Source organism: Scophthalmus maximus, chromosome 3 (assembly GCF_022379125.1).
Source record: "Scophthalmus maximus strain ysfricsl-2021 chromosome 3, ASM2237912v1, whole genome shotgun sequence".
NCBI classification, from domain to species: Eukaryota; Metazoa; Chordata; class Actinopteri; order Pleuronectiformes; family Scophthalmidae; genus Scophthalmus; species Scophthalmus maximus.
Window position 1 is genome coordinate 3,981,508 of NC_061517.1, and position 21,412 is coordinate 4,002,919.

Consider the following 21,412-nt stretch of genomic DNA (forward strand, 5'->3'; position numbering starts at 1 on the left):
TTTTCTGAAAATACTGGTATCTTCATCTTAATATCTTCATTCATAGCTACGTGGGATGTCCGTGTGCCTTTGTGTCTTATTATTTTTTACTCCCGCTCTTATTATTATTGGCTGTATGCAACTCTCGTACGGATGATTTAATGCCTCCATCGAAACAGAGCTCCTCCCTTTGCTCTTTGAAAATCCTGCGGTGAAAGGAGAAATTAGACAAAGTCACAGTCAAATAAATACAGACTTTTAAATTGACTACCTCATATTATTTCATCACAATTGCTGTGAGGTGGTTTGCCAGAACCACTGGCCACTCTGGGTTTACAGTAAAGGACCCAGAGACTTGAGTGGGCTGTGGGTAATCGCTGGCTCACGACATCAGGATTTCCAGGGTTCCCAGGCTCCCGTTCCCCTCCCTCCTCCGCTCCTCCTCTGCAGCTGGTCCTGCTGTGGGACTTACAGGAGGAGCAGCTGTCAGTGCCTGCTCCTGAGCGTGCGGTCCACTCTGTGACGCCGCGGCGCAATCAAACAGCCGGGTGACTTTAGGACCCAGTGAGAGACACCTACAGGGGGTGCGGCAACATTTTCATTATGACCACAGAACCTGTTGGTTTACTCTGGCTTCCTCTCAGACAAATCTGAATAGTTCCCTCACAACAGTTCCTTGATGGGAGCATCGCAATAGAGAAGTGCTCTGAGCGGCGGCGGCGGCGGCGACACCCGGACCTCCCTCCATGACTTGAGGCACGACGACCTCTGTGACCTGACATGAAAGGAGCCACATCCCGGCCAGTGAACAGCCAGTCATGGAGGAGCAGCAGGCCTGGATACTGAGGGGTTTCCTGCTCCAGCTGGAGACACAGGAGGCCGCGGATGAGGAGGCACCGAACGGCTTTGCCGGGGAGTTCGCCGTGAGTCTAAGATTCATGTTTCCTTCTTTTTTTTTCTTTTTGGCGCAGTGCAGCCGCGAGTTGCGTCGCGGACGCCCACCATCACACCGTCAGAGACCATATGTACTGAAGTACCGACCGAGGTCGTCTGTCTGGCACAGTGTCGGCGAACGCTCCAACTTTTCGCGAGCGATCGTCACGTTTCAGGGAAGTAACGCGGTGCTCTTGCATTGACTTCTCCCCAACGCTATATTTGTGCTTCCTCTTTGCACCGACGCTTGTCATTGAAGGGGCATGACAAGTCTACAAGACTCTAAGTCTGTTTATGTGGTGTGATTTCTTCATTGATCATTAGTCTTGTGCACATTTCATGTACATTAACACACACACATGTACATGCCTACATGTACACGCACACACACACACACACACACACAAAATTCCACACCAGGAATCTCGAGCCCGAGCGTGACATCATCTGCGGGCTGCTGCCATGGTGACCGGTGACATGCCAGTGCCCGGGGGGACAGCTCATGCTGCTGTCATGCTGCTCGCACCACGACCACTCCGGGAGGAAGGCGTCTCTTGCATCACTTCCTCGAAGAACAAAAAGGCACTTTGTGTGGTGTGCAGATGGCGCAGATGGTCGGCGAGGCCTGAAGCAGACTGTTCGGAGCGGCGGGAAGAAGAGCGGCCTGTGAACAAAAAGCCCAGTGTCTCCACAAAGGCCTGTGAGCGTTGGACGTGCCCACGAGTTTCAGAGTGTCAAACCCTCCGCACAGAGTCAATTCCGGATTGGAAGTCCTCCCCCTGCAGTGATTCACCGATTCCGGTCATCGAAGGGGTTGAATCACATACAAACTGACCGCGTGTGTGATGCTTCCTTTTTCCGTTTTGCTCTTACAAGACAGAAATGCCAGCACCCAAAGTTTATTCTTCACAGAACAGCCAACGTCAGTAGGAGAAAGCAAGAGAGCACGAGCGGGTTTGGGAAGTGTCAGTTCAAGTAAAAGAGTCGAAAGAAGGGCAAAGACCATGGAAACTCTGTGTCCCTTCACGCTGAGCGGAGCTCTCTGAACATCCAACAGACGCTGGTTGGCCAACGTCTGTTAAATATCGAATACGTCATTCCACTGGCGGCAACATGGAGGAAGGCCAACACCGGAATGCTGTGCGGCCTGCACCAGCACCTGCAACACCTTGGACCACATCCAGACGAGGCGTCAGGAGTGTGAAGGACTCCAAAGAGGCCCAGTCCACCACGCAATCTTTCAGCATTTGTGAAAGATTTAAATAGTTCAGGCCTCGTTCGAGATGTTCCTCTTTGAGTCCTATGAGCCTTGCAGAGCCAATAACTAATGTCTCAGTTTGATGTTCTTTTATAATGAGGACGTTTTTTCAGACAGGCAGTTTACTGCGATTGTCGTGTTAGACTGAGAAATACAGCTGAAGGCTAAATTTAAACACTAAATTAAATTACAAGAATAAAAAGGTAAATAAATTACAATAGATACAGACAGTTTTCTATAAAAAATTATAAATTTACACGTATGTCCCAAAGAAGCCCTAACCAGAGAGATGCTGAAGCTCAAATGATTACCACTCATACTACTTATACTCATACTCATTATCATCCTACGCCATGCCTTACATAATGAGTTATTGTTTTACTAATTAAAACCAAAATTACACAACAACTTGGTTACACACAAATTAAGTAAGTTTGTTCAACTTAAAGTTAACTAATTGTAAACTTTAATTTTTAAAAGGATTAATTAATTGAATTAATTTAATAATTAATAGAGGCATTTTTTCTTTTTTTCAATGTAATTTGACAGAGAGTAAACCTAATCTAGGTACGTTTACAACACAGGACAAGACACCGATATAGATTAGAATCAAATTGGCACAAGTTGAACCTCAACCTCTCTGAATACACACTGCGAAACTGTATTTTTTTCTTTATTTGAGTCGACATTTAGCGGGAGAAAAAGTTCTCCAACATTAACTGGCTTATGGCTGAAACGCTGTGTGTGGATGCTGATGCCATGAAGCTGGATTCAATTCCCTTTCATGTCTTTCAGAGATTGAAAATCCAGTCGACCAGGTATCGTATGGAGAAGACCTTCCCCACCAAGACGGCAGAAAAACAGGACAACATCAAGAAGAACCGATACAAGGACATTGTTCCCTGTAAGCTTCACTTTGTGACAAACTTGGTTTCATATATACTTCACCATGAGATTATAAATACAATTCTGCATCTGAGTAGACAAGATTGTGTACGTTAAGATATTACTAAGAAACCGGGACTTTTTGATTTCCATGTATTTGCACCTCTGTCGCATCAATACAGTAAAAAAGTATTGATTAGAAATAATATCACGATTCTACAGTATTAAATGCAATTAGATGCAAATGCATTAATATCATGATAAAAACACAACCCTTGAATTCATTCTATGTGTATGATTACCTGGGATTATTGATAAATAAATTGGTATCCTAAAGGCGATTGCTGTGAAAAATATGTTCTATGTGTTAGTAATAATACGTGATGCAGGTGTGACTGATTACATTTTATTTTTAAGATATAAACATTATAAAATATTTATCATCGGACAATGGCGAATATGTGCTAAAAGTGACCAAAAAAAATCACCAAAAAATATATATATTATCGTCTAAAAAAAAAAAAGGGAAAATGCAAGTAACTGAGAATGATTCTCGTCTCCTTTTTCAATTTCTATTTACACTTGATCTTTGTTAATTTTTTAAAATTATATTTTTTTTTTGCCTCTGAAAGGCTTTGCTGAGGTGCAGCACAGTAAATAGGTCGCACGACATTCACACACATTCCGTTCCTTTCAGTTGACCACAGCAGAGTGAGGCTCACTCTCACCACGGCTGAAAATGACACGGACTACATCAACGCCAGTTTCATCGAGGTGAAGTCACAGCGCTCTCGCGAGGAAAATACTTTTCTCTGTTCATGTTCCGTCACGTGACCAATGTGGTTCGCTGTGTTTTGTCGGCAGGGAGAGTCAGGTCCCCGGGCGTACATTGCCACTCAGGGTCCTCTGCCCCACACTGTGCTGGACTTCTTGAGGATGCTATGGGAATACGACGTAAAGGTACAGTATGACCCGGCTGTCGTCTGTGGCCGTACAGTAAGAAAGGGGTATTCAACACTTTTTGCCTCAGTGCTAAAAATGATGAAAGGAGTTCCGACTTCAGCTACCAAAACTGACCTCTTGACCTCCCCCCGCCCTCAGTTAAAGATGTTCTTATTCACATTTCACCTTTCGGTATATCACATCTCTTATTGTCTTGTTTGACCCTGCAGGTGGTAGTGATGGCCTGTCGCGAGTTTGAGATGGCAAAGGTGATATATGATAACGATGCGCATCATTTGCTCTCGGTGCACTCGGTTTCACTGCTGTTCCAGTGTTCACCACGAGCACTTCTGCATTCACAGTTTCAATCGCCACGCGTCACACGCCTGGTTTGAACGTCAGACAAATGTGTGAAATGTGAACACAGTCGAGCTTTTCTCTGTCTTTCTTTCTTTGTTCCCTTTCCGTTAGAAAAAGAGTGAACGCTACTGGCCACAGAAACAAGAGCAGCCGTTTGTTTGTGAGCCTTTCACAGTTTACTGTGTAGGTATTTCTACTCTCACGGTTCCACTCAACCGCGACGTGATCATTTCACATTACCTTCACGCAACATCAGTGCAATACAAGATTCTACTACTGTTAATAAAGCACAAGATAATTCACATTACCTCCTCTTTTCTTTTAAACATTAAGAATGAGTGCTCAAGTGGCCTAAAGATCCTGCTCTTTTAAATTTTTAATTTCTTGTTTCTCACAGGATTCTGAGGAAAATAAAGGAGATTATTTGACAAGGATGTTAAGGTTGACTCACCGCAATGTAAGTCGTGTTTATACCCCGACTGTGAGGATAACTGACACTATGATTCACAGGCAAAGGACAGATTTGTGTAATATGTGTTCACCTGTCACCTATCACATAGGTTATTGTAGAAAGAAAAGTGTGTCAGCCTTCAACAGTGTGACCTCGTAATCGACCTTGTAAACATCCCCCCCCCCCCCCCCAGTGTAGCCGAACTTTGACACAGCTGCACTATGTGAACTGGCCGGATCACGGCGTGCCAGACGCCATCCCTCCCATTCTGGAAATGTTGCAGGAGATGCGTTCCTACCAGGACCACGGCGACGTCCCGATCTGCATCCACTGCAGGTCAGCCGGACATCCTTATTTAATACGTTCCATCCGTCCATCCGCCGTCTACCGCTTTGTCCATTCAAGGGTCAGATCCCAGCTTTAATACATTTGAATAAAAAAACAAAAAAAAAAAACACCTTAACACACTGTTTGCATCCCCTTGAGTTTTCACAAATGCGTTGAGTGCGACGAAATAGTTTTTTTATATTTTAACAGATTATTTGCATTTACATGCCTGCCAGTTACCTGTCTATTTATGGATTCTTTTTTTTGGGGGGGGGGGGGGGGGGGGGGGGGGGGGTGCATTGCTGTGCGTCCTTGCAGGTTAACCACCACCAACTGGCAATTGTGCAGAAGCCAAAGTGATAGAAACAAACATGGGGGACTATTCTTAAAAAACCCTGCAAAATACTATTACCAGTTTACGCTATGCCAATAAAGTTTATTATTACTTTTGTTACAATTATTGGATGGACAGGACTTGTTCTCTGTTCTAATGTGTGTTTTGATCGACTAGTTACTACGGCGACGTGTTGCCTGTGGGCAGCGTGTACAGCGTACGTCCCCTGCTTCAGGCCTTAAAACCTCCAAGGCTGCCTCAGAGGTTTTGACACTTCCTCTCGTTCTTTTGAGACAGGAAGTGAGTGTAGGCGGTTAGCCAACGACCCACTGGGTTTTAATCTACATGTGTGAGCATTTCCCCGCAGTTTTCCAGCGCTTACCCACATTAAACCCATCTACTGACAGTTACACTTTAATCGTTAACACTGCATCAATCCACGCGTTTGACAACAGCAAATGTCTCTATTTATTTCCACGCATCAATGCAAAAGAGCACTGGCAAGAATATTTTTAGGTGTTGGCTCCGGAGAGGGAAGTATTTAAGGTTATTTAAGGGTGAGAAGAGTTTATTATCTCGTCGAGCAAAGGAAGAAAAGAGGAAGAGCTTCATCAATGTGCCAAACCCTGATTATGTCGAAGACGAGCTTCATTTAGTTTTTTTTATTTCATCAGTCGTAGTTGGACAGTTGGAGCAGAATCGATTCTGTAAATGTGGATGATGGAGAAAGGGGAGAGTTGGATGTTCACACACACTATGTGACACTTAAATGAGTCAGGTACTTGGAAATGTGCCCATAATTATGTCTTTTGAATAGTACATTAGAATGTATCAGGTGTTTTTTTTTCCCCGTGGCTTTTGTTTTTATTTCTAACCAAAAGATTTTAAAAATGACTAGAAATTATAAAAAAATAAATAAATGAAGCAGCTAAATATGAATGTGATATGAAAGCCCGGCTGTCTGAGGGAGATGTGTCTGATGAGTCACTCCTCACTTCTCAGTGAATTCACCACAAAAAAAAATGTCTATGCTCGCACCTCAAGGAAAAAGACATGACATCACCAAACTCTTTGTTACACCACCACTAGATACGGTATCATGCATATACAAGAAGCGACTCCTTTCTGACACAGTGTTGATAAAAGTTGTTACTGTAGCTTCCCCCATGTAGAGTTTTCTGCTTCACTTTAGATTTTGCACCAGGTCACGTTATTGCGTCCGTCCCTTGTGGTTTAGTGATGACACATACTGACAGCGATACTGTGTGGAGGAAAAATCATGTGTGATATTATGAATTAACATTTCTTCATATGAATTTAATGTCAACCTGGGAAAAACACTGTCATACTCTCAGGGTGTGAGTTAAAGTAGAGATGTTCCACTGTCCATTGAGATGAGCTGGGGTTTTCTTTTTTAAATGCTGGATGAACTAGGAGCTGACTGTTAACACAGAGTATCAGACGTGTGTGGTGTGAACAATGCAGTTCGAGCACTAAAGAAAAGATTCTCATAACGCCATGTTGGAAAATCTAATGGTTGCAAGTGTGACCGTGTCTCATGTCGTCTCGAGGACTTAGAACTATTTGAAGATGTCCGTTGAAATGAGAGTTGAAAATGTGACTGACTTCTGGCTGGTGTTGATCGCAGTGCTGGCTGCGGCAGAACAGGAGCCCTGTGTGCCATCGATTACACCTGGAACCTGTTGAAGAAGCAGGTGGGATGCTACAACCCTTAACTGCACATTGTCGATTTGACTGGCGGAGATCTCCGCTTGTTTAATGCTCTTTGTTCTGTTTGTTTCTAGATGATCACTCCAGATTTCAACATCTACGACTTGGTTAAGAACATGAGAACCCAGAGGCCGTCGGTGGTTCAAACCAAGGTGAGTCAAAGCCTCAAATGAGGCACAACCACATTTCAGGCAACGTCTCTCTGTCAGTGGTTTCCCTCTATCGATGACCTTTCGGCGATTCGTGCGTCATTCCCATGCGGACTAACAGAGCAGGTTTTTGTGGTTCTACATCAGGAACAGTATGAGCTGGTGTACAGAACCATCAAGTTACTCTTTCAGAGACATCTGCAGTCCATGGATGCACAGAAATGCAAAAATGAGGTGAGCAACCAGCGACACACCCTAGAAGCATTGGAAATGTATTTTGCATGTGTGAATACACAAAAGTACCGATTTAAAACTTAACAACGAAAGTTGTGGCCGCGAAGCTACCCGGTTACTTGAAGCTAAACACACAAAGTTGGCGATTTATTCGTCTGCAGCGTGTTTGTATGTTTATTTAACACGGCGCACGCTTATTCTCCTGCTTTTGTCAAGAGCTGTGGTGACTCACACTCCTCTTCCAAACTGCTCAGGTGACAATGGTCCCGTGTGCTGTCACGCCTGGCGCCGGGTACAAGCTCCTGGATCCGAGCCCGGAGTTGGTTTTGCTGCCAAAGTTGCGGCACCTGCGGGATGAGGAGAGGGAAGATGCACCACCACCACCACCACCACCACCCCACCCGCCTTTGCCCCAGGCGTCAGAGCTCCTCGCATTGCAAGCCAATGACGCGCCGATGGAGCGGCAACAAGGGCACCTGCTCCGGGCCTCTCCTGACACGGCGGTCACCAGCCAGGTCCTGCAGCAGCAGGGACCCAGGACCTCGCCCGCACTGGTGCACGCGAGCCAGGGAGCGGCTGCGGCGCGGGAGAGCGAGAGCGTCCCATCACCAAACCCTCTGCCCTCACCAGCTGTGGCAGAAGCCATGTGTGCGATGGTGGAGGACCCTTACTTCGACACCTTTATGAGCTCCCCGTCGCCAGAGGCGGTGCCCGCGGACTCCACCGAGGACACCAACCAGCCGACAGTCGGCCCGGTCTTCGGCGCACCCTCGCCGCCGCTGAACGACCGGACTCCGCGGCACATCCCTCGTGGCTCAGGTGAATGTTTGTATGAGCGGCAGCACGTGGTTTAGTGGAGGTTTTCGTGTTCACTGGTGTGCGTTCCGTAGATGCCGCTGAAGCTCACGCAGACGAGGAGGCACCTCCACCGCTTCCCGAACGAACCCCTGAATCCTATGTTCTGGCCGTGGACACAGGTTGGTGTCCTCAGTGTAAAAGTCTGTGGTTTGCTCTGAGCTTTCTCTCCTCAATCAGGGTGATTCCTATTTCATAGTCTCTAATAATCTAAGAAGAAGACACTTTAAATATGCCGTTGACTAACTCATTCACCTCCTGGTCTTTCAGATCCCTCCGATCGTCTGTCGGTCATCATCCCACCTAATGCTGCTGCTGAGGCTGTCAGGGGGTTAGGAGGTGAGAACATGTCTGAAGCTGTTGATTGCGACTTGAGAGTGAGTTCACTGTTACTACTTCTGTTAGGTCTACATTCTACAATATAAACAGACCACTTTTTACTTGTCATCGTGGGTATTGATGGCGATATCGTCCGCGCTCTCATTGGTCCCCTATCGGTCTTGCTTTAGCCGCGTTATTCTCTCGGGGAACGCGGTCTTCGAGGAAAAGCGACGACGCCGTTCGCGGTCAAAGAGGAAAGGAACTGCGTAACCAAAACAAGGAAGAGAATAGCGTTCTTCCCGTATCTATTCCCAGTGATGGAAATGTGAAATGTCAGACGGTGGAACAGCCGAATTGGCAAAAAGCAACTCAGCCTTGCGAGAGACAAAAAAACAAAAGCAGGTGCAGCTTAATAATGATAGAAAAAGAGATAAAACAAGAGTGAACCTCGGACTGGGGCTTCAAGAACTACATGCAGTTTGTTTTCTTTCTACTACTGTACGTACAGTAACACAACCAGACCACTTATTAGTGCTACCGGAAGTTTATCCTGAGGTTTTTTTGTTGAAGTTGTGATTTTTACGGTTGTTTTTCTGCTTCGGACAGTAGCCCGGCCGCTGGCGCTGAGTCAGCCATGATGCTTACGCTGCCGCTAGTTCAGGCTACGAGCCAGAAAAAAGGAATGTGGGAGCTTCTCCTCCGTTATCTCCAACGAGGCGTTGACAACTTCCTCAGGAGCCCCGAGGAAAAGAACCTGCGTCTTTGCCGGCGTCTCGCCACCGCAGCGTCTTTACGGACAGCCGGCCAAAAACGTCATGCCACGTGGAACCACTAGGGGGCACAGAAGTTGTCTGTTGCGCCTTTGAGGGGTTGTGCAGAATAAACACTGATAGCTGTTTCCATATTCCCAGGCAGCCCCCCGTCGCCTGTCCCCCCACTTCCAGAGAGAACCCCAGAGTCATTTGAGCTGGATGTAGATCAAGGTAACCGAATATAATCACACAGCAGCAACAACAACAAGAAAAAACTACAGGAAATTTAGCTGTGCATTGCAGGTCTCACTCAGATCTTGCTCGTCGTTCAGCTACCGCGGAGCACATCGTGAAGGTCAGGCCGGTGGTGATTCTGAACCGAATAGGAACGTCCTCAGAATGGTCGGGTTACTCAGAGCCGGCTGCCGGTGCAGCCCAGCGCGAGACGACACCTTGGGTGAGGAGCAAGGTGAGAATCGCGCCTCTGCACCAATGTGTAACACGACACTTGAGCTTTGCAAATATTGTGGCATTTATGTGACAGTAACACTATTCTCTTTTTTTTTGTAGAGTCAGAAGGTAAAAATGACTTTCACAGGTAAAAAAAAAAATAATAATCCAAAAGCTTTGATAAAACACACCAACGTGCAGCCCAATATTATTATTATTATTATTGTTATTGTTTCAAGAGAAGATGAAACAGTAACACATGCACAAAAGCAATGTGTGACATCATACCTTCAAAACTTGCTGTTGACTGGATTATCTCTGACTGTGCAGCTGCAGACAGCCCGACTCCCTCCCTCCCTGACAGAACCCCCGAGTCCTTCATCCTCAAAGCGGACACGAGTGAGTGCGTCATCAGCATCGTCTTCCTCACAACACAGAAGTGAAGGGCTATTTCATTTGACTCTGCTCTCTCGCAGCAGCTCCAGAGGAAACCTCTGCCTTCTGCCTGCCGCCCATGGAGACGCGACGGGCCTCACCGAGGGCGGGCCGGTCCCACGAGTGGGACGGCAACTCTCAGCCCAAGAAATTCCTCGACGTTGTCATGAGCAGAAGCAAGGTGATGGGGATTCCAGGGTGGCGTGCGGAAAACGCGGACTCACGTTCTCCCGCTCTTCTTAAAACTTTCAAACGAATCGAATACAATTCAAAAGGCAGGATGTTAAAAGTTGAATGAAAAACTACCGAGATGAGAAACGATCGTTAAATTACAAAGTAAAATTTAAAGAAATTATGCGAGGATAGTAAAAGTTCCTTAAAGTTCAATAGTGGAACACTAAAATGTTAGTAAAACAAAATAGAACAAAACAATTCATAGTGATGAAAAACAAATATAAATAATATAACCATGAGATTATAAAAGTAGACTAAATAGGAATTTTTTTTTACGTGAAAGATCCTCTGGGAAACTGTCCCAGCGATTTGGGCTGACATGAGTAATAAGATTATCATGATTAACATAATTAACATGAAGAATTTCTAACATTTTTCTCTCTCCCTCCAGAGTGTTCGGGCCAAAGGTTCCAGGCAAGGTGAGACTCCTCCCTCTTTTTCTTCCTGTTGTTCGACCTCGAAGTCAAAGGACAAAGACAGTAACATTCACTTTCTCTTATTGTGGTAATGAATAGATTAGAGCCAACAGTAAACTAGTCCATCAGGTTTCTAGTATGTATTTCCTGTAGGAAACAATAGATAATCATGTCTGGTTACTGTAGTTCAGTCGGTGGCAGTTTTGTACTTTCCTCACTTGTGTACTTTTTGACATTGTCTCTTATTGTATGGCTGTTTATGACAAATTGATTTCTACCTGGGAGGTCATCTATCTATCTATCCATCTGTCTATACATTTAACTATCTATCTATCTATCTATCTATCTATCTATCCATCTATCTATATATTTAACTATCCATCTATCTATCTATCTATCTATCTATATATTTAACTATCCATCTATCTATCTATACATTTAACTATCTATCTATCTATACATTTAACTATCCATCCATCTGTCTGTCTGTCTGTCTGTCTGTCTGTCTGTCTGTCTGTCTGTCTGTCTGTCTGTCTGTCTGTCTGTCTGTCTGTCTGTCTGTCTGTCTGTCTGTCTATCTATCTATCTATCTATCTATCTATCTATCCATCCATCCATCCATCCATCCATCCATCCATCCATCCATCCATCCATCTATCTATCTATCTTTCTATCTATCCATATATTTAACTATCTATCTATCTACCTATCTATCCATCCATCCATCTATCTATCTATCTATCTTTCTATCTATCTATCTATCTATCTATCTATCCATCTATCTATACATTTAACTATCTATCTATCTATCTATCCATCTATCTATCCATCTATCTATACATTTAACTATCTATCCATCCATCTATCTATCCATCTATTTATCTATCCATCTATCTATCCGTTTAACTATCTATCTATCCATCTATCAATCCATCTATCCATCTATCTATACATTTAACTATCTATATGTATCTATTTATTTGTTAGTATCCATCTATCAATCAAGTCACTTCATTTTTGTTTTGTTGATTTCAAATTGAGATGGCAGTTTGCATTTTGTTGACTGTAATAAACCAGTTTTCTACATTGTCGGTAGCATTTAGGTTGCATTGTTTTGTTTGACAAAAAAAAAAAAAAAGAATCTACAAATGAACTTTATATTTGAATCTGCATGTTGCTGTCTCAGCACCTATCTGCACCACGCGGAGGCATCCCTAACCACAGCAAGGGACAAAAGTTTGATTGATAAAATGCCACGTTTGGATGTGAATGTCTGTGTGGAACCTGGGGAGGGGGAGTTTATATCACTGTGTTCCTCCTGCAGAGCCCCTCACTGCAGCTTGGCAGCTGGCTCCGCCCACTGTGGTCGTGACTGGAGCAGGAAGTGGTGAGTCGCTTCAGACATTTGAGCCCCCCCCCCCCGCACTTTAACACAGAAGCCTCTCGCACACGTGACGTACCGTTGTTAATAGACACATGAATGCTCTTGCATTTAAACGTTCAGACACGTACATCACACGTCGACGGTGAATCCTAATAAGGCCCGGTAATACAGGTGCTTATTCTGTCTCGATGTGACGGGCACATTGAGATGGAGGAGAAGCAAAACAGGATCAGGGGCAAATCATTTCATTTTCAATCTGCTCTCTGTGTTCATCAGCTCAAGCGGAACAGCACGATGTGAACTGCGGGCCCTCGCTGGGCGCCGAGACGCCAGGAAACAACGCGGGCCGAGGCCACGAGAAGGGGATGTCAAGAACAAGGGTAACGCGAGAGACGCAGCCTGGTGAAAGTGTCCAATCCAAAAGTGTGGTCCCCTCAATCTGTTTTTTTCTTTCCTTTTATCCAGAGTCTGAAGTTTTTTAGACACAAGCAAAAATGTAAGTCATGCGGATTTAAAATTTAGCTCAATAAATTTCACTGTAAGGATAAAATTGGAACTAACGGGTGTGAACCTACATCACCAGCCCCCGTGGCCCCTCCAACACTTCTGAATCAACCGGCAGCACCACCTCCGACCTCATCGTCACTGTTCAACTTCGGTACGCCCCGCGTCGTCTTAACCACTTCAAATTTGCACAGTCAGTCTATTTCAACACATGACATTTCTTTGATGACACCATCTCCATGTCGCGCAGGATTTGGAAACCGGTTCAGGAAGCCAAAAGGCCCCCGGAGTTACCCGGAGAGCTGGTTTTGATGCCGCCGCTCCGCTCCAGACATCGGAGGTGGAGGTTTTTCTCCCGACAATGAGAATCATAATGAGACTTGCATTGCTGAAGGACTTTGGGACGTTTCAGAAGAAACGCACCCAAGGTCGGCTGTCTTGCAGAGCACAGTGGCGCCCCCGGCAGGGGACAAACAGGAAGTGCCTCGTCACCAGCCTCATGCCTTTTGCACTGCGTACGAACAACGTGGCCGCTCGCACCGATGGCTTGAACATTTAGTAAAAGACTCAGGAGTGTCTCTATCGAATAATGTGCAGTCTTTCTTAATATTTACTAAACTATATATGTTTACACATATCAATATATATTTAGTTTTGTGTGTGTGTGTTTGTGCTTTTGGCATGACATAAGAAAACGGGTAAAACAGGACATCACTTTTTTTAAAAATGATTTTAAAAGCATCTTCTTTTAAAAGAAACCAAACATGTGAAAAATGGTATATCTTGAGGTACAGCGAATGTGATGCATATTGAATATGCACATGAATGTAACTGCACATTTAAACTGTCTGACATGAACTGGTTACACACAAAAGTATTTATTAAAAAAATAATATAAATATATAGAAAGTCAAGGCATTCTCAATTTCTCATTGTTTCTTTTTTTCCCTCTTTAGACTGAATCACATTAGATCCCATTGCGGTAACTGACAGATATGATTTAAAAATGGCCCAGTGGTACAAACAGGAATTAGCTGCAGTCGCTGGTGTAAAACACAGAGCAGCACGACAAATGACAAAAGGCCGATGTGACAGTATTTGAACCGTCAATTTATTTCCTACATTGATTCAGCGAGTCAAACATATTTCTGACAAATTAAAAATAATCTAGCGGCTTCCGGACTCAGATCTAATCTACAGCAACATGATGATGCGGCGATTCGATGCTTCCGTGTGACGAGCAGATGTAGAAGACAAAAAAGCATCATGTGACTATTTAAATAAATTAAATAAAAGCATGACACACTGAGGCTGCCGGTCTTTTTCTCTTTTGCATCCTGCTCACCAGCGAACAGACCTCTCAGTTTTTAAAAATGAGGCTCATCCTTTACAGTACAAGGCACTAAAGACGGAGTCAGTGGCAGGATCACGACGTCACCGCTTCCTTTACAGCACTCATTTTAAAAAGAGTACGGGACGAACGCCTCCCCGAGGCTCAGCAGCACTGTGCACTTTTCAATTCAAATCATTCGGTGAACTCAGTTAACTTTAAAAAGTTTAAGTTTAAAGATTTTAGGACAGAAGTCGTGGGAGGCCTACATCCTGTAAGAAGTTCCTATAAGGCCTGTCAGAGAAAGAAAACTTAATACCACTGAGGTACACTCAGAGGAGCGGATACGACCTCGGTGACCTTTCGTCAAACTATAGTGACATTACCAGTTCAAACTAAAACAGTGTGATTAATGAAGTGAGGGAGGTGCGCGGACGGCGTTCACATGTCCCCAGCGAGGACGATAAAAAAATAATTTACCAACCTAACTCCACGACCGGACGAAAAGATCCAGACAGCTGCTCTGTACGTCGATTGCCATCGTTTCATCTGAGACTTTCACCACTGGTCACCAACATGCGTTCAGTCTTCGGAAAAATAAATAAAATAATTAACAACAGTAAGAAAAATGGTATAAAATGGCGTTTGAATAAAGAGCGGCGTGCGTGTTACTGCGAATTATAAAGCTGGAAAAAAAAAGAAAAAAAAAAGTGCTCGTTGCATGAGGAGTCAATTGTGTGTCGCTTTCGTTTCAAAATAAAAGGAAAAATGTCTCCCCTTCAAAATGTTTGTCTTTCAAAATAAAAGACTTTCTTTTCTGGCCGAGGCCAGAATCCACTAATTCCAATCATGTGCCAGGCTTTGGATTCAAATTGCAAAGGCCGATCAATGGCCGCGGAATCCGAACAGTCGAGTCGACACACTGACGCAGTACGACGATTCTGTACACAATGCACGCCAGCTCACCGAGGAAGCAGACATGTTCCAGTTCAGTGCGGACACGTGAAAATGAGAGAGGTGTGTCATCGCATCAAAAGAGCGCAGGGGACATTTCAACCGACATTTGAGGGTTTTAAAAAAACGTGTGAAGAATAGTTTGAGTTGAAAGGCTTCCTCATCAGTTTGAGTCTTCACATCCTCCACACAGAGGAGGGGTCCGCGCAGGGGATCGATCACTCAGGGAACTCGGCAGTGTGGCCAAGGCCTTTTGGAAGCGCGGGCTGTTTTGAGGGTTTACAGCCAGAGGGGACTGCTGCCGAGGGAAAGTGGGGATCCCGGTGTGTCCGGGGCAAGTGATCAGACTGGGTGGGCTGTGGTGGAGCCGCCTGGGGCTCCCGGGGCGGCGTCGTTGGCCTCTGGAACTCTGGTTCCTCGGCCTTAGCCACCCCTCCCTGGATGCCGTCGCCCCCCTGGGGTCTTGCGCGGGGCGTTGCGGTGGCATCGGGCCTGGCAGGGGAGGAAAGGGAGACTCGGCCTGAGGTGGGGCTGAGCCCGCTGCGCCGCTCCTCCTCGCTGACCTCGTCGTCCGGCTGGTACTGTTTGAGACGGATGTGCCAGGCCAGGCTGCAGACCGCCGACACCGTCTTGAACTGGTGGATGACGTTCCTCGGGATGAAGTAGATGTCGTCGTCGCAGAGCTGGACGCGGACGTAGCGGATGCCTTCCCTGCGCAGCTGGTTGAGCTTGGCGTCGTCCACCCACTGGACACACTGCACGGGGACACACAGCGGGTCACAGGTTTGAGCCAATGGTCGACTTCATTGTCCCACGTGTGGGAAATTTGATTTGCAGCCGGCGTTCACATCCAACTGTTAACAACCTCAACTGGGACAACACACTATAAAACGGCCGTCGTGCCACGAACAGAGAGCTGGTGGAAGGTAAACCTTTACTGACGGTGCCATCGCCACCATGTCACCCTCAGCAGGACGTGCTGCATGTACAGTAGTGTGATAAACAACCGGCGTGTGTGTGTGTGTGTGTGCGACAGCTCCCACCTGAGACACCGGCGGCTCATACAGATCCAGCTGCAGCCTCTGGACGACGTCGTTGAAGTCACCGGCGTGGAAACACACCACGTCTTTGGTTGTCCGCGGTCGGCTATTCCTGTCAGAGATAAGAGGAAAGAGTTATCACGATGTAATCACGAACATTTATGACCAATTATCATTTAACATTAAAAACAACAACTCGGTAGAGCTGCAACAGTTACTCGATTAGTAATCAATTACTAAATCAGGTCAAAAGTCTAAATTCTCTGATTTCGGCTTCTTAAATGTGAATATTTTCTGGTTTCTTGGCTCCTCTGTGACAGTAAAATGAATATCTTTGGTGTGTGGACAAAAGAAAACATCATCTTGAGGTTTCCCGGGAAACACGATCACCATTTTATGGACCAAGCAACTAAAATCGGTTAATGGAGAAAATAATCCAGAGATTAATCGATAATAAAAACAATCCTTACAACTCACCACTCTCCAAAGTGCACCGCCTTCAGGACCCCGACAGCCGCGGTGCTCTGCCAGTCGAAACTCTGACCCACGTGGTCGGCGTGGGCCTTGGTCCGGTCCTCGAACAGGACCTCCCTGGGCTCACTGGCCCTCGGCAGATAGTGCAGGTTTTTGATCTCATTCATGGACCTGGACACAAACAGAGTGACGAGGAGGGGAAGGACACGAAGACGGGCGCTCCACCGCCGTGCCGACCCATCTCGGTTTTCTACATTCCCATCAACCATTATTCTCTCATCTCGTGGATATTTTTTTCCCCGGAGGCCGCCGTCGTACCTGCGGCGTTTGAACGGAGACTTGGGCACGTCGGCGGTGGGCACCATCTGCTCTCCGGGTCGCACCCACATGATGGGCCCGTCGTCGCTCTGAGAGCGGCAGTCCAGCCTCAGGCCGGAGAGGCTTCCCCACGGCAGGGTCATCTGTGGGCACATTCACAACGGGGAGTCTGGGAGTTTTAGCTTCCAGATCATTCCAGGTGAAAATGGGATAACACCGGGGAAATGTTCTGCCCTGCTGACTGAGGTTGTAAAGGGGGGGGGGTCCTTGTTGCCCTGTTGTCAGAGCACTAGGTCAGTATCTAGTCTGGAGGCGAGGATGTCTTGTGGAATGGTTTATACAAACAGGCGGCCAATGAGGGGACAACACGGAGGGTTTCGACAAGTACAGAAGACACTACAGGGGGAGGGTCCTCTCAGGGGGCTGGGTAACAACACGTGAGGGTCTGAAGGGGGTTTAAATACGCCCTACACCCGGGACAGGGCCAGAACATTTGGGGAACATTCTGTGGCGTCTGGGTGGAGCAGAAGGAGACCGGACACGATGATGATCGTGATCTGAACTCAGCATCTTACTGTGGCTGACATCTGAACTGGGGTCTAGAGGATGATGATGTGTGTGTGTGTGTGTGTGTGTGTGTGTGTGTGAGAATCTCCCTCCGACCTTGAGAAAGGGCGATTCCTCCAACATGTCGAGGAACTCTGGGAAATAGTCTCCCACTTCCTCGTCCACAGCTCCCACCAGGCTGATCTGCCTCATGGGCCCGGCCCGATACGTCCCTGAACAGTAAGTCCGGTTCACCTGGAGCAGGAGAAAACATGTCGGTCCGTTCCATACTACACACTAATTATTCACTACTGCACATACTATGTTTAAATTGTCTTCACACACAGGTGCACCTACAACAATTTAACATTTGTTGACCTGTTTACAATATTTTATGATTTAGACGAGAGTTATTGATTTTCTTGATGGTGAATTCAATATTTGGTTTCAGGCTGTTGCATGGATCATGCAACATGAATACGTCAATTTGGTTGTTTTTTTTCTTTTTTTACAATTGGTTTTTTTTCATTTAACAGAGAAAACAATAAGTTGAGAGAATAATGAATGAGGCCCACTTCAAAAAGAGAAACAGCTCATTCCGCTGATCCAGACGCCGCAGGATCGCAGTTCCTATTACAGGTTATGATCTTGATCTATGAACACATTTCAATGGTTTACCCGGCGGTGCGCCAGTGTCTGGGGAACACGTGTCACACACCTGAGCGTGAAAGTTGGCGATAGTTGTGGTCTCGATGTCTTTCTTGCCCAGTATCTCCATTTTGACGGGCGTGTTGGGGAAGTTGAAGGCGAAGTAGTCCAGGAAGTCCGGCAGGTAGGCGGCCGCCCTGTGCACCACCGCCAGGGCGTACGTGGCCGCGCCTCGCGACTTCTCGGCAAAGGCCAACTCCAGGAACTCCTGGGCAAAGCACTCCGTCTCAGCGGGACTCAAACAGGCCAACTCGTCAGCGTAGGCGTGCAGCACCGCTCCCCCGCCGTTGGCCTGCCTCTCCTCGTGCATGAGGCGTCCGTACCAGGTGCCCGTCTGGAGGCAGGAGCTGCGGATGTGGTGGTCTTGGTGGGAGAGGAAGGGGACGTGTCCCAGTTTGAGAGCCTGGAGGTAGGGTCGGTGGCTGTCGATCGTGTCTCTGCTCGGCTGCCGGTCGCCCGCGCGCTTCACCGCGCCCGGGAGGGTCGCGTCGGTGCGAGGAGGCAGGTCTGCCCCCGGCCCCGCACACACAGTCTGAACGGCTTTGTTGTGCGTGTGTCGCACCTTCTTGACGCGGTGCTCATCCTCGCAATGCTGCTGCTGCTGCTCCTGCTGCTGCTGCTGCTGCTGCTCCTTCCTCCTCTTCTTCCTCTTCTTCTTCTTCAGGAGATATTCCTGCAGTGTCAGGGACTCGATGTTCTCATTGTGAGGCCTCGGCTCTGCGAACACAAGAATGACGGGGAGGGGGGGCGAGGAGGCGAGGAGAGTGGAAGGGATGTTTCATGAAGATATAATGTCCACAAGGTTACGACATCAAATTGTCAATGGAGAATATGAATGGGGATTTCCACTTCCGGAACGTCACTGTTGCGCTCTATTGGGAAAAGGCTTAATGTCAGATAATGTCCATAACTATATGGATTTTTTGACAGGTGTCAGCGTTTATGACAAGACATATCTGGGAGACATTCTGTGATTATCGACCGCTGCTCTCCAGCACATGAAGTGTGGCGCTGAAACCAATCAATCTGATATTTGCCATTTAGTTCTATTCATTTAAATCAATAAAGTATACTTTTTATAATAGTTAAAGAGTATAGTTAGGTCAAAGTACAATAATAATAAAAAAAAACAAATGCAGCCAGCCCAGCAACTTGTATTTGACATGTGCAAGAGAAACAGAATTATTGCAAATTCTGCTTTTATCTGATATTAAACATGAGGTAAAATATATTTTAAATTAGATAAAATATATCAAACATGAGGTAAAATATATTTTACATTAGGTACTATCCATTTAAATCAATAAAGTATATTTTTATGATAGTTAAATAGTATAGTTAGGTTTGTGTCACGGAGAGCAGGACCCAAATGAAGGTAAGAAGGAAAGAAGAGCATTTAATAACTAAGGTAACAAAATCCATCTCTCCAAAAATCAAATCCAAAGCTCCAAAATAAACTGCAACTTCATAATAGAATTCTGGGAATTCAGTTATGGGTTTTGGTGTAGGTGTGCCACCCCGAGGGTCTCAGGACCCCCATATGCCCCCCCCCCCCGTGAAAAATGTATCTGCACTTGAGAAGCTGAAATCAGAGAACTTCGCCTTTTTTTCTCTCCATATTGTTTATGAAAATAGTTGCCCATTCATCTACTTATCGATTGACCGTTGCAGCTCTAGTTAAGTGACGTTGACGCACGTGACATCTTGACCTCTCACACCCTTTGTGAAAGTTCCTCAAAAAAAACATGTTCTTGTTCATACAAGTGCACATTACAACTGCTCTCGCCCTGGAGTCAACACAACCATCGGGACTGACTCTATATTGAACAATCTGATTCTACAGGCAAAAGTTATAAATCCTAATGGATGAAAATTCAACTTTTTAAAAGGGACCTGGTTGAAAATGACCAAATCGCTCCTCAGAGCTTATGACTCTTGGAACATATTTGAAGACTGACCTCTATGACCTCTCTTTCATTATCATTCATGTTATTATTATTATTATTATTATAATATTATCTTCTCATTATTTATCTTGCATATTATTTATTTGGTGTTCTTCTTGGACACTTGTTCAATGTATCCTGATGGGCCTTGAATGTTTTTGTAAGGGGTTAATATTAAGAACTTAATGCCAAATATTCTGTGCAGGATCTTTGGTCAATAATAAAGATGAGAGCTCCACGCACCCTTGTTCTTCTTCTTCTTCTTGTTCTGCAGCTCCGCGCGCTCTTTCGCGTCGCCCTCCGCGTTCTCCTTCTTGGGCTTCAGCCGCGGCTCTTTGTCCCGGCGCGCGTCGTCGACGTCCCGCGTTTTGGCCTCGGACACTTGGAGACGCGGGAAAGTGAAGAGCGCAGGCGGCGGCGCGGCGGCGGGCGGCGCTCGCTTCTTCTGCTGCGGCTGCTCCGGTGCCTGCCGCCGGGGACCAGCCGCAGCAGGAGGAGGAGGAGGAGGAGGAGGAGGCTGCAGGCTCCTCTTCGCACCGTTGGTGAGGCTGAGGTGGTGGTGGTGGTGGTGCAGGAGACGAGGCTTGTCCGCGGTGAAGTTGTGCGCTCCGGGGTGTCGCGGCAGCTGACGCGCCTGGAGGCTCCGGTGCGCGGCGCGTTGCAGCTGCAGGTGATGGAGCTTCACCGTGTCACACCGCCGCCTCCGGTGGTCCATGGCCGGCGACAGGTCGCGCCGCCGCCCCCCCTCCTCCTCCTCCTTGTTGTTGTTGTTCCTCTCTTTGGTGAAGCGATGGAGACCGTCTCTCACCTTCTCCTCTCCCACTTTGGCTCGCAGCAGGTCCGCTGCCATCTTTGCACGTACACTACATTTAAAGGTCTCGCAGCCGGGACGCGCACCGCGCAGGTCCCTCCCCTCCCCCCGGCAGATTGTAGTCCTCCTGCCGTTCACCTGTAGTCCATTTCCGGTACTTTTGCCGTCCGTTGCGCACGCGTGACGCAAGGACTTCTGGGTAGTGTAGTTTGTCGAACGCGGGAGTCGTAGTTCAAACTGTGGACTGCGTGCGGCTCTGCACGCACACACTCTGCTGACGTAATGGTGAGTGTGTATGTGTGTGTGTGTGTAGTCAGGAGAGGCAGTGCTTTTTTTCTCTCTCTCACACTC

General features: G+C 46.5%; 2 protein-coding genes across 7 annotated transcripts; one reads left to right on the forward strand and one right to left on the reverse strand.

Annotated features, from left to right (window-relative positions):
- Nucleotides 1-7: 7 nt before the first annotated feature.
- Nucleotides 8-13,848, forward strand: ptpn22 (protein tyrosine phosphatase non-receptor type 22). 6 transcript variants are annotated; one of them, XM_035645894.2, is made up of 25 exons: nt 12-902; nt 2,966-3,074; nt 3,753-3,829; nt 3,920-4,015; nt 4,228-4,266; nt 4,469-4,540; nt 4,755-4,814; nt 5,002-5,144; nt 7,118-7,184; nt 7,275-7,352; nt 7,497-7,583; nt 7,838-8,402; nt 8,474-8,560; nt 8,709-8,777; nt 9,671-9,742; nt 9,844-9,980; nt 10,082-10,109; nt 10,292-10,360; nt 10,438-10,577; nt 11,022-11,049; nt 12,371-12,433; nt 12,707-12,810; nt 12,896-12,926; nt 13,014-13,088; nt 13,185-13,848. In XM_035645894.2, exons 1-25 carry the CDS (start codon nt 798-800, stop codon nt 13,244-13,246), a joined length of 2,463 nt encoding a protein of 820 aa, XP_035501787.2. In that variant the 5' UTR covers nt 12-797; the 3' UTR covers nt 13,247-13,848. The 6 variants fall into 6 exon arrangements, 4 of the variants coding, with proteins under 4 accessions (XP_035501787.2, XP_035501788.2, XP_035501789.2 ...); XM_035645895.2 differs by having other exon boundaries at nt 10,441-10,577; XM_035645896.2 differs by lacking the exon at nt 4,228-4,266.
- On the reverse strand, nt 13,794-21,192 carry LOC118317317 (lysine-specific demethylase 9). Its single transcript, XM_035645898.2, has 7 exons — nt 20,494-21,192; nt 18,315-19,021; nt 17,714-17,851; nt 17,051-17,193; nt 16,736-16,903; nt 16,262-16,370; nt 13,794-15,973 (listed from the first exon to the last, which is right to left on the reverse strand). The coding sequence occupies exons 1-7, from the start codon at nt 21,098-21,100 to the stop codon at nt 15,437-15,439; spliced, it is 2,409 nt and encodes an 802-aa protein (XP_035501791.2). The 5' UTR covers nt 21,101-21,192; the 3' UTR covers nt 13,794-15,436.
- Between the last annotated feature and the right edge of the window lie 220 nt (nt 21,193-21,412).

Excerpts from the sequence above, each read along its gene's own strand:
- ptpn22 (XM_035645894.2), top strand. The coding sequence starts at position 798 with ATGGAGGAGCAGCAGGCCTGGATACTGAGGGGTTTCCTGCTCCAGCTG. Across the intron at positions 4,267-4,468 it reads GCGAGTTTGAGATGGCAAAG|AAAAAGAGTGAACGCTACTG; the intron begins GTGATATATGAT and ends CCTTTCCGTTAG. Across the intron at positions 10,110-10,291 it reads GGTAAAAATGACTTTCACAG|CTGCAGACAGCCCGACTCCC; the intron begins GTAAAAAAAAAA and ends CTGACTGTGCAG.
- LOC118317317 (XM_035645898.2), bottom strand. The coding sequence starts at position 21,100 with ATGGCAGCGGACCTGCTGCGAGCCAAAGTGGGAGAGGAGAAGGTGAGA. Across the intron at positions 19,022-20,493 it reads GAAGAAGAAGAAGAACAAGG|AGCCGAGGCCTCACAATGAG; the intron begins GTGCGTGGAGCT and ends TTGTGTTCGCAG. Across the intron at positions 16,904-17,050 it reads TCTCCGTTCAAACGCCGCAG|GTCCATGAATGAGATCAAAA; the intron begins GTACGACGGCGG and ends GTTTGTGTCCAG.